This window comes from Moschus berezovskii, unplaced genomic scaffold, assembly GCF_049115385.1.
Source record: "Moschus berezovskii isolate FMDL1 unplaced genomic scaffold, NW_MosBer_1.0 29, whole genome shotgun sequence".
Lineage (NCBI taxonomy): Eukaryota > Metazoa > Chordata > Mammalia > Artiodactyla > Moschidae > Moschus > Moschus berezovskii.
The window spans coordinates 238,421-250,633 of NW_028290453.1; the positions used below are offsets into that span (position 1 = coordinate 238,421).

The 12,213-nt window shown below is 45.3% G+C and overlaps 1 protein-coding gene across 1 annotated transcript in view; it reads left to right on the forward strand.

Moving 5' to 3' along the window:
* The window catches only part of LOC148772973 (protocadherin Fat 3-like), a 180,178-nt gene that overhangs the window by 131,121 nt on the left and 36,844 nt on the right, over positions 1-12,213 (forward strand). The window contains exons 20-21 of the mRNA XM_088834566.1: positions 9,195-9,329; positions 11,320-11,477. Of these exons, the coding sequence (XP_088690692.1) occupies positions 9,195-9,329; positions 11,320-11,477 (293 nt within the window). The remainder of the gene's footprint in view (positions 1-9,194; positions 9,330-11,319; positions 11,478-12,213) is intronic.

Consider the following 12,213-nt stretch of genomic DNA (forward strand, 5'->3'; position numbering starts at 1 on the left):
ATTCTGGTGGTTAGGAAACCAAACTCTAATAAATCTCACAGTAAGATACAATAGAAAAAATTTTCTCGGGGTTCAGGGGGTGAGCTCCTCGTTATATTAGTAATAGTTCTGTCACTTTTCCGAAAGTACAATCTCAAATGAAAATACAGTGACAACTTGTTAAGGAACGCATGAAGCATTGCAGACATTTTCTCATTTATTGGAAAGGAGAGATAATTGAGGCCAGTAAATGCTCCTAGTCCACTCCCCCTCCCCCAACACACACACCATAGTGTTGGCTGCTGTTTAGCCTGGAAGGTTGGCAGATGTAGTAAGTGGACTTTCCTACCACTTGGTGGAATAATTAGGAGATAAATAGAGGTAGTGATCCATTCTGGGCTGTGTAGAAGTATTTACACAAATTTGGCCTCAGTAGTCTACCCTCCTCCCAACTTCCACGTCATCTTTCTCTCATGGAGACTTTTGTTGGGTTGAATTAACATCATTAAGCACCTTGAACTAAAATGCTGGGTTGCTCTGACACAGTGAAAGCAGGCTTGAAATTTAGTGCCAAAGAGGTTTATTACATTCCAGCCCCCATCGAGCATCATGTCTGAGCAGAAGTTTAAGGGTTCTGCTGTCCTGAGATGGCTCCTGGTAAACCTTGGATGTTCAGGGGATGTTGGCACTTGGGTAAGAAAGCCTGGGGAATGATAAACTCCCTTGAGCTCCGATGAGGAAGTCAGAGGACAGAGTATCGGGGCAAGCCGTGGGGCAGTGGTCATGGTCTGTTAGGGAAGATTTTCATTGATTTTTCAAAAATCTGATCTAGATACATATCAAAAATGAGAGACTTGTCCAAGAGAATGGATTTGCCATGAGACCATTAGCGTTTAAGACTGGTGTGTTTATGAGTGTCGGTGGAAGTGGGTGCCTGATTCGTCCAGCCTTGGTTCAGACATGGAACCCAGACTTGAAACTGAAGCTCCAGTCAAATGCGTGGCGCGTCTGTCATGGGCAAGCTCGGTGCTGGCGGGGTAAGGAGTCAGCGCCGGGCCCTCAGCCGGGGGCAGCCCGCTGTCGGAAGGCTGTGCAGGGTGGTAGGAGAAGGCCTGAGGCTGAGGCCGCCACACTCGGTCTGAAAGGATGCCTAGAATCAGACGGGACACAGGGAGGAGTCAGTCCAGGCTGAGAAGCTTTAGAGCCAAGCGATGGAGGTGAGAAGCCCTGTGCAACCAGTGCTCAGTGGAGGCAGGGACCAGTGGAGCAACTCACACCTACTGAGCGGCAACTTGTTACCGCTTTGTTTTTCACGCGTGTGTCAGTTCAGTTCAGTCACTCAGTCGTGTCCTACTCTTTGTGGCCCCATGAATCACAGCACGCCAGGCCTCCCTGTCCATCACCAACTCCCGGAGTTCATTCAAACCCATGTCCATCAAGTCAGTGATGCCATCCAGCCATCTCATTCTCTGTCGTCCCCTTCTCCTCCCACCCCCAATCCCTCCCAGCATCAGAGTCTTTTCCAGTGAGTCAACTCTTTGCATAAGGTGGCCACAGTATTGCAGTTTCAGCTTTAGCATCAGTCCTTCCAATGAATACCCAGGACAGATCTCCTTCAGAATGGACTGGTTGTGTGTAGTTGTAGTTAACCCTGACAATCACCCTCAAGGATTGGGATCATTAACTTTCCTCAGAAGTTAAGGAAGTCACAGCTCAGAATGGTCAGTTGACTTGCTCAGGGTCCCACAGAACTAGTGCAGGTCAAGCCAGGATTCACACCGGGCTGTCCCAACCACTGTACTCTCCTACCTCCGCACAGGTTTGAGAAAACTTTAAATTAACTGACTGCAACTTCCCACATCCTATTTACTATCCTCCTGCCACAATAACGCAGCCAAGGTTTGAGCCCAGTCCTAGCACTCAATACCTCTCAAGATGGACCTGAGACAACTGACTTTGTGGGCACCAAGTCTCCCTCCTGTGAGGTCACCTGCTGCCCTTTTAAAGCCACACGGAGCCTGACCTGTCTGACCCTCCTGTACAAACCGCCCTCCAGATATCTAAGGATAGTTACTAGGACCCCTTGAATCCTCTTTTTCGAGACAAATAGCAGAAGGTCCTCTGCTCCTTGGCCATCAAGAACAGGAGCTAGAAAGAGTCATAGGCGGTGTAGTTGGAATAGAGAGCAAGCGTAAAGGAAGGAGTTCTCTGTCTTCCTTGGAGGAGTCCATGAAAGATACTGGAAGCAGTGAATTGTCCTGGGAAGGCATTTCTGAGCAGAGAAAGTAGTAAAGGAATGTTTCTTTACCACTTTTATTTTCTCATTCACTCATCAGTGAAGCAAATGCTTTTCCAAGCCCCGGGTGGGCTGCTGGAGTTAGAGCGGTGAGTGAGGCTGACCTGGCCCCATCCTCATGGCCCGTGAAGCAGCATCGTGCACTGGGCAGGTGACAGGGAGCTCAGCTGGACTGGCTGGTGGAGAGACAGTCCCGAAGGGAACGTGCTGGGACAGGTCAACGGGCCTGCGATAGGCAGCCACAATGACGCGCTTCTCACACACACAGTGAAGTAAAACGATGAAGGCTTCCACGAGGCAGGATGATACTTGAAACTCAACGAGTATTTAAAAAGCATAGGGAAATCTGAGATCTGGTTTACACTTAGGCCTGGACTGTTCATTCCAATTCTCTGAGGACAGAGCCCATAGTCCCACCCAAAGGAATTCTGTATAATTCAGTGTCTGAACCTTAACCAGATTTCCCTACAAACTGGGAAGTTTCTATTCCTCATTCATGTTAGATGTCTGTCTGCAGATCCCTTATCTTTAGCATGCATGGAGTCCTGAAGGGCCAGGAGTGGTCTGGGCATGTCCACTGTGGAGGAGATACCAACTTCTTACCGTGTAGATAATCCCTTATATTTTCCATCCACACACAGCTGCCCCAGAGAGGATGTCTTAAATGACACTCAGCCTTTAGCAAGATCATCCCAGAAAATAGGGCTGAACAAAGCAAACACAAATCAAGGTGATTCTGTGCTATGGGAAAAATCACAGGAAACCATTTCAAAGCCAAGGGACCTTAAGAAAATATGTTTTAAAATTTCATGCAAACCAGGAATTATGAAGGGAGCTTACTGACGTATGTGGCATTGGCTGAGACATGGCACCTTGGCAAAGCATGTGAATTCAGGGTGTAGGATGTTTATCTTTAGTTATTAGATTCTCAGTATAATAAGGCAGAGATATAAGTCAAGAGGTTGAGTAAGCTCAAAGTGTCAGCAGTAATAATCAGACCTGGATACTGATGCATTAGCTAAAGGGACAGACTTAACCCAGGGGGCTGTGGGAATCCTGGGGAAATAAGGCACATAGCTCAATTGGTAAAGAATCCACCTGCAATGCAGGAGACCCCAGTTCAATTCCTGGGTCGGGAAGATCCCCTGGAGAAGGGAAAGGCTACCCACTCCTTTCCTAGAGAATTCTAGCCTAGATAATTCCATGGACAGTCCATGGGGTCGCAAAGAGTCGGACGTGACTGAGCGACTTTCACTAAGGCGAGGAGAGACATACATGGGGCAGTGAGACCCTTCTAAAACCATGAGAGGATTGCCTTTCTCCTCCCTGCAGGTTCCAGAGCCCTGAGCTTCTGCTCGAGTGAATTATGCTTTCAGCTCTGTGGCGAGTGACCGAAATGTCCACCTGAGCGAAGCTTCGGGAGGTGGGGAGCCTTGTGCTGAGTAGCCACATCGTGTGCACGCCCCTCCTGGTGGAGTCTTTGTGAAAAGAATCCCTCTGCCCGGGACAGTTATGAAGGGGCTGGCCCCGCTGCACGTTGCTTGTGATGCTGATTAACACAAAGTTCTCCCAGGCACGTGGTATTTCATATCATCCGTCGGTTTACCAATCGTGAATCTGACCCAAAAAGGACAGCAAAGAAGGGGTTATACTGCAGCTCAGATCTTCCATTTCCCAGTCAGGCGAGGGTCTCCAGTTTAGGGACCCTGCAGTAATTTGTTTTTACCCTCAATTTTTTTTTCTTTACAAGTTGCTTCCACATACATTAAACCATCTAATGCTCACAAGTTTCCAAGAGTAATTATCCTCATTTTTCATGAAAGGGAAGCAAGACTCAGAGAAGTGAAGTGACCCCTTAAAAACTCTAACTGAAGGACACAAAGAAATATATTAATGCATAATATATTTTAATAATATTAAAATTAATATTAATGTAAGTATTAGACATATAGTAATGTATACTTCTATTCATTCCAGCAGCCATTAACTTTGATAGGTCCCACACAGGAAATGCATTGAATAGTCAGGAAGAAAATTCAGGGTCGCCGCTTGTCAGCGTCACACCATTTCCTATTACACTGCCCTGCCTTCTAGAGGGGACCTAGGAGTGGGGGACAGAGACTTCTCCGCCTGCTTCCTGCTCTGACAGTTGCTAAAAGCACCTGATCCTTCTGTCCTGCCCCGACTCGCCACAAATGGCGTCAGTTGCTTTGATAAAGGGGGCACTTCTCCCTTCACGCTCACCCTGGCCCCAAACTGATGGATGCCTGAAGACACAGAGCATGTAAAGCTAGAGCCCACACCCCTGGTGGACCTCTGTTCAAAGAGGAGGAGGGGATGGCAGACGACGAGAGGGCGGGATGGCATCACCGACTCGATGAACATAGGTCTGGGTGGACTCCAGGAGTTGGTGATGGGCAGGGACGCCTGGCGTGCTGCGGTCCATGGGGTCGCAAAGAGTTGGACACGACTGAGTGACTGAAGTGAACTGAACAAGCATAAGCTTTGCAAAACAAGTTAACCCCTCCTCATCCACTGAAATCATGCTGCATTTTATGTTGCTAGAGATTTTAGGGCTTTGGCTGGGAAGAAGGTTGTTGTCCCCAGGACCCAGATCTAGAGACACGGGTTCAATCCATGGGTTGGGAAGATCTGACATCCATCGGAGGTCAAAGGACATGTGGCATTGTTCAGGGCTGGTGTACGAAGGTCAAGTCCTTCTCACATAAATATTTCAGAAAGGATCTAACTACTTATCATAGCTGATAGAGAGGAAAGAAATACAATATTGTATATGGGGAGTATTTGGTTTGGGGAAAGTTGTTTCTCAGTAATCAGAACTCTTTCTCTGCTTGAAAGAGACTACGTTTTATACACTTGCTCACATCTGTCCCCAGCTCAGGAGGACATTACATTCACACTAACCTCCAGACTCTAATCTGCCTTCGTACCTCCTTGAGCCACAAGAGAGCAGACTGCGAGCAGAGCGAACTGACAGCAGCAGCTGGGGAGCAAACGTTTATGGCTCTTCCTGTCCCAGGCTGGGAGGCAGGGAGGTGGCCCCCTGGGATTTTTAAAGCATCAAGAAACTGACCCCTTGCCAGAACTCTCCCTTCTGCCTTAAGAAACCTATTAAAAAGAAAGAGAAGGAGCACTAACCTATCAAAGTCAATGGCTGCTGGAATGAATAGAAATATGTCTATTTATATATATTAACATTTATATTAATCTTAGAATGCACTTATTATAAGGTATTAATATAGTTTCTATCTGTCCACCAGCTGGAGTATTTATAAGGGGGACTGGATCTAACATAATGCATTAATTTGATGGATTTAATTATCTAGGTTCTAGTGTTATGACATGGGCTTCCCAGGTGGTAAAGAATCTGCCTACCAGTGTAGAAGAAGCAGGAGACACGGGTTTGATCCCTGGGTTGGGAAGATCCCCTGGAGAAGGAAATGGCAACCCACTCCAGTATTCTTGCCTGGGCAATCCCATGCGCAGAGGAGACTGGTGGGCTATAGTCCATGAGGTCACAAAGAATCCGACCCTACTGAGCAACTGAGCACACACATGGTTATAATATAAGGAAAGAAGAAGAAAAGAACTGTGAATTTGAACTCCAGTTGCTGGTCTAAGTGACTCTGCTGTAACCCAATATAAGTGATATGGTTGATAAAATGAGAAGCCCAGTGCTAATTAGCAGGGCAGGACTTCTGGCAAAAGAAAAGATCAAAACATGTGAATTGAAGGGAAAAGGATTCAAATGCTGTGTTTATTCTGAAATATAGTGTCTAGCCTTTATTATCGGAGAAGGCAATGGCACCTCACTCCATCCTGGAAACTCCCATGGACGAAGGAGCCTGCTAGGCTGCAGTCCATGGGGTCGCTAAGAGTCGGACAGGACTGAGCAACTTCACTTTCACTTTTCACTTTCCTGCATTGGAGAAGGAAATGGCAACCCACTCCAGTGTTCTTGCCTGGAGAATCCCAGGGAATGGAGGAGCCTGGTAGGCTGCAGTCCGTGGGGTCACACAGAGTCGGAAACGACTGAAGTGACTTAGCAGCAGCAGCCTTTATTATATGCCCTAACAGCTTTTTTTTTTTAATGTTACCATAGCTCCTGAAGAAGTAAATAGCTTTGCTATCATGGGTCTGGAAATTATCTAGTCCTCTTTTCCCCTTTGAAACAGAGGTTTTTAAACTGCATTTTTGATAATGCAAGTTTTCTAAGCAGTGAAGCTATTGCATTAGTGTAGAAAAGACTATGAATGTAGTATATGTCGCAATGTTTCTGAAACACAGACTTTTATAGAAAGGACGTCTTTTGGCTGGCTAAAATAGGACATAGGAAAAGACACTTCCATGGAATAGAAAGGAACAGATTTCTTAAATACATAAATCATTGTTTCTATGTATAATTGGAAGTTAATGTCCAGTAACTTCAGAGTTAGATCTACCTGGAGTGCATTTTGTGATTCATTTATGCTCGTTACCGCCTCCATGTTGCTGACATCGGCAACTGGGTTCTGTTGGCACTTTTGAGCGTGTGCTAACTAGCCAACAAGAGGGAGCTACCTAGAGGTGTGCAGGCCTCAGAAACAGAAGTGAAGGCACACATGAGGACAGCACAGAGTGGGCAGGGGGAGTTGTGAACATGCCATGAGTAAACATGCTTGCAATTAAACCACTAACTATGGTTGATTAAGGGCTTCCTGGGTGGCACTAGTGGTAAAAATCCTGCTTGCCAGTGCAGGAGACATAAGAGACATGAGTTCAGTCCCTGGGTCGGGAAGATCCCCTGGAGGGGGGCATGGCAGCCCACTCCAGTATTCTTGCCTGGAGAACTCCATGGACAGAGGAACCTGGTGGGTTACAGCCCGTAGGGTCACAAAGAGCTGGACACGTCTGAAGTGACTTAGCACACATGCATGCATGGTTGATTCATTCCCAAGAAGCACAGACCCTTACTACTCAAAAGATCTCATCCTTCAAACCTGAGTTTAAAATGCTTTCTTCCTTTATAAAGACTTTTGACATTCTCCCAGGAAGCATAGTTATTCCTTCTCTAGGGCTTCCCTTGTGCTCACAAATCCCTAGCAAAGCAGTTACCTTACTGTATTCTAACCATGTGTTTGTGTGTTGTTTCCTAGGGGGAGGAAGAGATGGGATAATTTTTGTTTTCATCTTTATATGCCCAGGCCTATCACCTCATTGGCCTGAAAATTTTTTTCTTGTTGGGTGAATGCATCAAAAATTCCAAAACTGCTTATCAAAAGTGCCTTGAAACAGATCATAAGGTGGTTGAACACCTGTCTTAAATTCCATAAATATTTATAAAAACGCAGCAGGAATAAAGATTTTTTTGGAACGAACAGAGGAAGATATATTTCAGGGCACTTAGGTCTTTCAGAACCATTTGTGAAGATCACTTCAAATTTTCAGTTAAAAATCCCTTCATCTTCTAAGACTTTGTAAGCTGGATCCTTGCCAGGAGTATCTTTTATGGCTGAGCTCTCAACTGGTGGAAAACAGGATTTATGAATTCTGAGTCTGCTGGTGCTTCTTACATCACTCCCCTCCAGGATTAAAGTTCCTAAAATGTTAATCTGTTATGGGCATTAAGTGTACACTTTCTCCTGGACAAAGAAATGACTGTATAATGGAACAATATGCTTAATGAGGAAGAAAGAGTTGGACTAGAAAGGAAGATGATAATGGACCAGATCTTGCTGAGGAAAGGTTCTGCTAAGGTCCAGCGTGTTCTCGGTCCACAGAGAAGAGGGGCTTCTTTCGGCCACTGCCTAACCCAGCTGTAGGTTGCTTTCAATTTGTGTCTTCTTTTCTACAGTATTTTACCACTTACACTCTCACCTAATTGCGTTTGAAATACCCAAGACCTTTGGGAAGTGCATTTCCTTCAGGGAACCCGTGTTTGCCGTCCTCACAGTTCTGAAAATCTCCCTTGGGTCCTGCATTCTACTTTAATCAGCTAATCTGCTTTCCAGAATTTCGTTTCTGAGGAATTAACCTTTCATCTCAGTGTGCTGTGAACATCTAACAGGTGAAAAAGAAGTCTTCCTTTGCCAAGGATAATTCTACCATGTTTGATAGCCAATGGGGCACATTTACAGCCAGTCAATACAATAGCAGGGAGCAGAAGGGATTCAGAAACAATGGGAGTTGTGCTTGCATGATTTAGAATGAGTCGCTTTTCTTTATAAAAGTCTTTTTTTCCTCCCTCTGAAAGCAACAGCTAATATCTCTTGGAGTTGTAGAAGAAATCTAAACACAAGTGGTGCATTCAAGTGGCCCCCAATATGCACAAGCCCCAGGACCTCCCTAGTGGCTCAGTGGTAGAGAATTCATCTGCCAACACAGGAGTTGTGGGTTCAATCCAAGGGTCTGGAAGATCCCCTGGAGTAGGAAATGGCAACCCACTCCAGTATTCTTGCCTGAAAAATCCCACGGACAGAGGAGCCTGGTGGGCTACAGTCCATGGGGTGGCAAAAGCATCAGACCCAATTAGCAACTAAACGCAACAACATGCAGGAGTCCCAGCCAGTAAAGACTGCCAGAGCCTGTGTCACATGATCTTTCTCAGCTGAAGTTACAAGCAGTAACTTCACAACCTTAGTATATCTGATATTTGATTTAGCCTAAAAAGAGGAGCTCCACTGACTCTTTGCCCTCATCCTACCACAGTCTGGCTGTGAGCTGTGGGAGACGCAGAGAGCCCCACTGGGCACCTGCACCAGGTGGAGCCCACTCAGGCCTTCCTGCTTCTGGGCAGCACTTTGTCTCTCAGCTCAGAGCCCATCAAGCCCAGCTCTCAAACCATCCTGTGCTTCCTGGACTTTACAGAGTGTAGAGTGATTTCCTTTCTACTGACCATGTGTGTTCCCCTCTGTCACAGGAGGACTGTGCCCAGGGGCCAACGATCCTTGCGTGGAGAAGCCGTGTCCAGGGGATATGCAGTGTGTTGGTTACGAAGCCAGCAGGAGACCGTTCCTCTGCCAGTGTCCACCGGGAAAGCTCGGAGAGTGCTCAGGTGCAGAGTGCGGTGGGATGATGAGGGTCTAAATTCATATTCTGGAGGCCCTTGCCCTTGAGTAAATTACACTGCTCTAGCCCTTCCAGAAGACATTCTGTCTGCATGTAACATTTTCCTTCAGAATGAACCCCAGCTAGCATCCCCCTCAAATACTTGGAATTTGTTGCAGCTGCAGCCTATGCTCAGGAAACATGCAATGCCTGTGGGTTCCTTATATAATGGGAGACCATAGCCTGTGTTTCAGTTGTGTCATGTGGATGCTAAGACTGTGAAATTATAGAAAATAAATAAAAGGCTGTTGGTTAGGCAGAGGAGTTGGAGTATCTGTGGCATGGCCTTTCATGTTCTGACCCATACCTCTCAACAGCAAGTAAAGCTGAGCCAGTTCAGTTGACCTTTGTAGGGTAAGCCCACCCTAGACCAGGTAACACTCCCCACTGCAAATGTACAACTAACTTCATGTTCCTGAAAGGCGAGGTGATCACCTCTGTGTCTTAAAGAAAAGAAAAAATCAATATTTCTGTCATTCCAATCCAGATGATCCTCCATTTCCAATCATCACTCAATTTCAGTACTTCTCTTGACTCATATATGTTCTACCATTTCTTTCCTCTAAAAAGAGTAATGTTCACTTTTGTTACCAGTAGAACCCTTTTTAGTAGAGGATGTAGTGCAGATATAAGCATACTGATACTGGTTTTAGAATCCAAGAAATATTTATTGAGTGATGATTGTAATAGCAATTACAATGGGAATAAAAAATTATTATATCTAGTATGTGCAAGGCACTTGCGAAGCACTGGGTTCTAAAAATTCAGGCTTTGCAAAGACAAGCACCATTCTTAAAAATGGAAGCCAAAGCTCTTTCAGAGTTGACTTCAAGAACAGAGCTGTCCCTGAATCCACATACTTGCTTTTGAAATCTTTAGGAGGGATTGGGGGCAGGAGGAGAAGGGAACGACAGAGAATGAGATGGCTCGATGGCATCACCAACTCAATGGACATGGGTTTGAGTGAACTCCAGGAATTGGTGATGGACAGAGAGGCCTGGCGTGCTGTGATTCATGGGGTTACAAAGAGTCGGACACGACTGAGCAACTGAACTGAACTGAACTGAAGGCTCTAAGATACTTATGCTGCCCCACCCACAAAACGCCTGCTGTATGCACTGCAGGTGGGTCTGCAGGGTGACAGTAGGGTACTTCTAATTTCAGATGTCCCTTTTTGCCCATCTCCCTCCTCCTTTCTATATGGAAAATTCTTCATTGTCCATGATTATCATCCATTTTGGTGTATTTCCACACTTTCACTCCAGTGAGACAGCTTTTCAGCCATCACTCTGCTTCTTAAAACATAAAGTAGAAGGCAGTAAAGAAAGAAAAAGAGAGAATGAACTCAGAATTGGGCGATATGGGTAGCTACTAAACATTCTAGGCAGGAGAGCCTGAAATTCATGGTCAAAAGTAGAGCTGTGACTGCACAAAACTTGAACTTCCTTTGTATCATTGCCGTTTTCAACATTTGTGCAAATGCCCTAAGTTTGTTGTTCAGCGGAAATGTGGATATTCTTTGAAAATGGTTTATCTTTCCCTTGTTTCATGGAAGTGAAAGTTTTCTAGTGTCTAAGTGGTGTGGGTGGGCATGAAGGAATATTTTTTTACAAATGCTAATTTTAGAAAGCAGGAATTGGAATTTTAGTGACTCCAGGAAAATTCAGGTTAGAGAACATACCAAGTTGCCCTTGACATGAGAGAACTCAGATTTGGGGCATCTGACTAGTTAAATAATTTTTTTTTTTACTTTGAAATTGGAATGTGACCCAAAATGGAGAACCAGTTTTTAGTCCAACATTGTTTGTCCTCAGTGCCTTAACCAACTTCCCACAGTCTTTAATCAACTTGATTGGTAGTTGTTCGGTGATCCCATGGGTCCCTTCTGGTTTCTGGATGTTCAAAGTATCTATGTCTCCTCATCATGGTCTTTTCAGGGCACACTTCTCTCAGCTTTGCCGGAAACAGTTACATCAAATACCGGCTTTCTGAAAACAGCAAAGAAGAAGACTTTAAACTGGCCCTGCGTCTGCGGACCCTACAAAGCAACGGGATTATAATGTATACCAGAGCAAACCCCTGCATCATACTGAAGGTAATTAAAATGGGTTATCTTTTCCTGCAGTCAGTTCTCATGTTAGTATTTTGGCTCTTGGATTGGAGTCTGAAATCATTTTGTCTTTTAAGTTCAGAAACCTGAACCTGAGTTTAGGGCCAGGGGAGCAGCAGCCAAACTGGGAAGTGTGCCAATACCCCATTTCTTTTTGTACATTCAGCTTCAGAATTGCCTCTTTGGAGACTGGGGTACCTCTCTCTAGAGTGGGTTCAAGGGCCGGCCTCCTATGAGCTGCAGTCACTCAACAGTTCATCAGAGTGTTTCCTAATCAATTCCACGGCAGGGGTGGTCCTTTCAAAAGGCTGACTGTATCCTCTTATACCACATGGGTCTATCCCCAGTGACCCTTGAAGGTCACTTCTATTCTTGCCCCAGAAGGACATTGGAGATCTGGGGTATAGAAGATTTCATATGCCCTCTTCTGGCCCAAGTAGCCTAATTTTTAAATCATTCCCAGCCTCAGAAACTCTCCAAAGGCACTAGATTTCCTTTAGAGCAAGTCTGGCATTTGTATTCACATCAGAGCCTCTGATGCCTTCATAAAAATAACAGCAGCAATAGTACTAACAGCTTACATGCCTCATTTGGTTTGTGTTATGAAGTTAATATAATATATGTGACTTATATATACACACACACACACACACACACTCAGTCATGTACAATTCTTTGCAACCCCATAGACTGTATAGCCCGCCAGGCTCCTCTGTCCGTG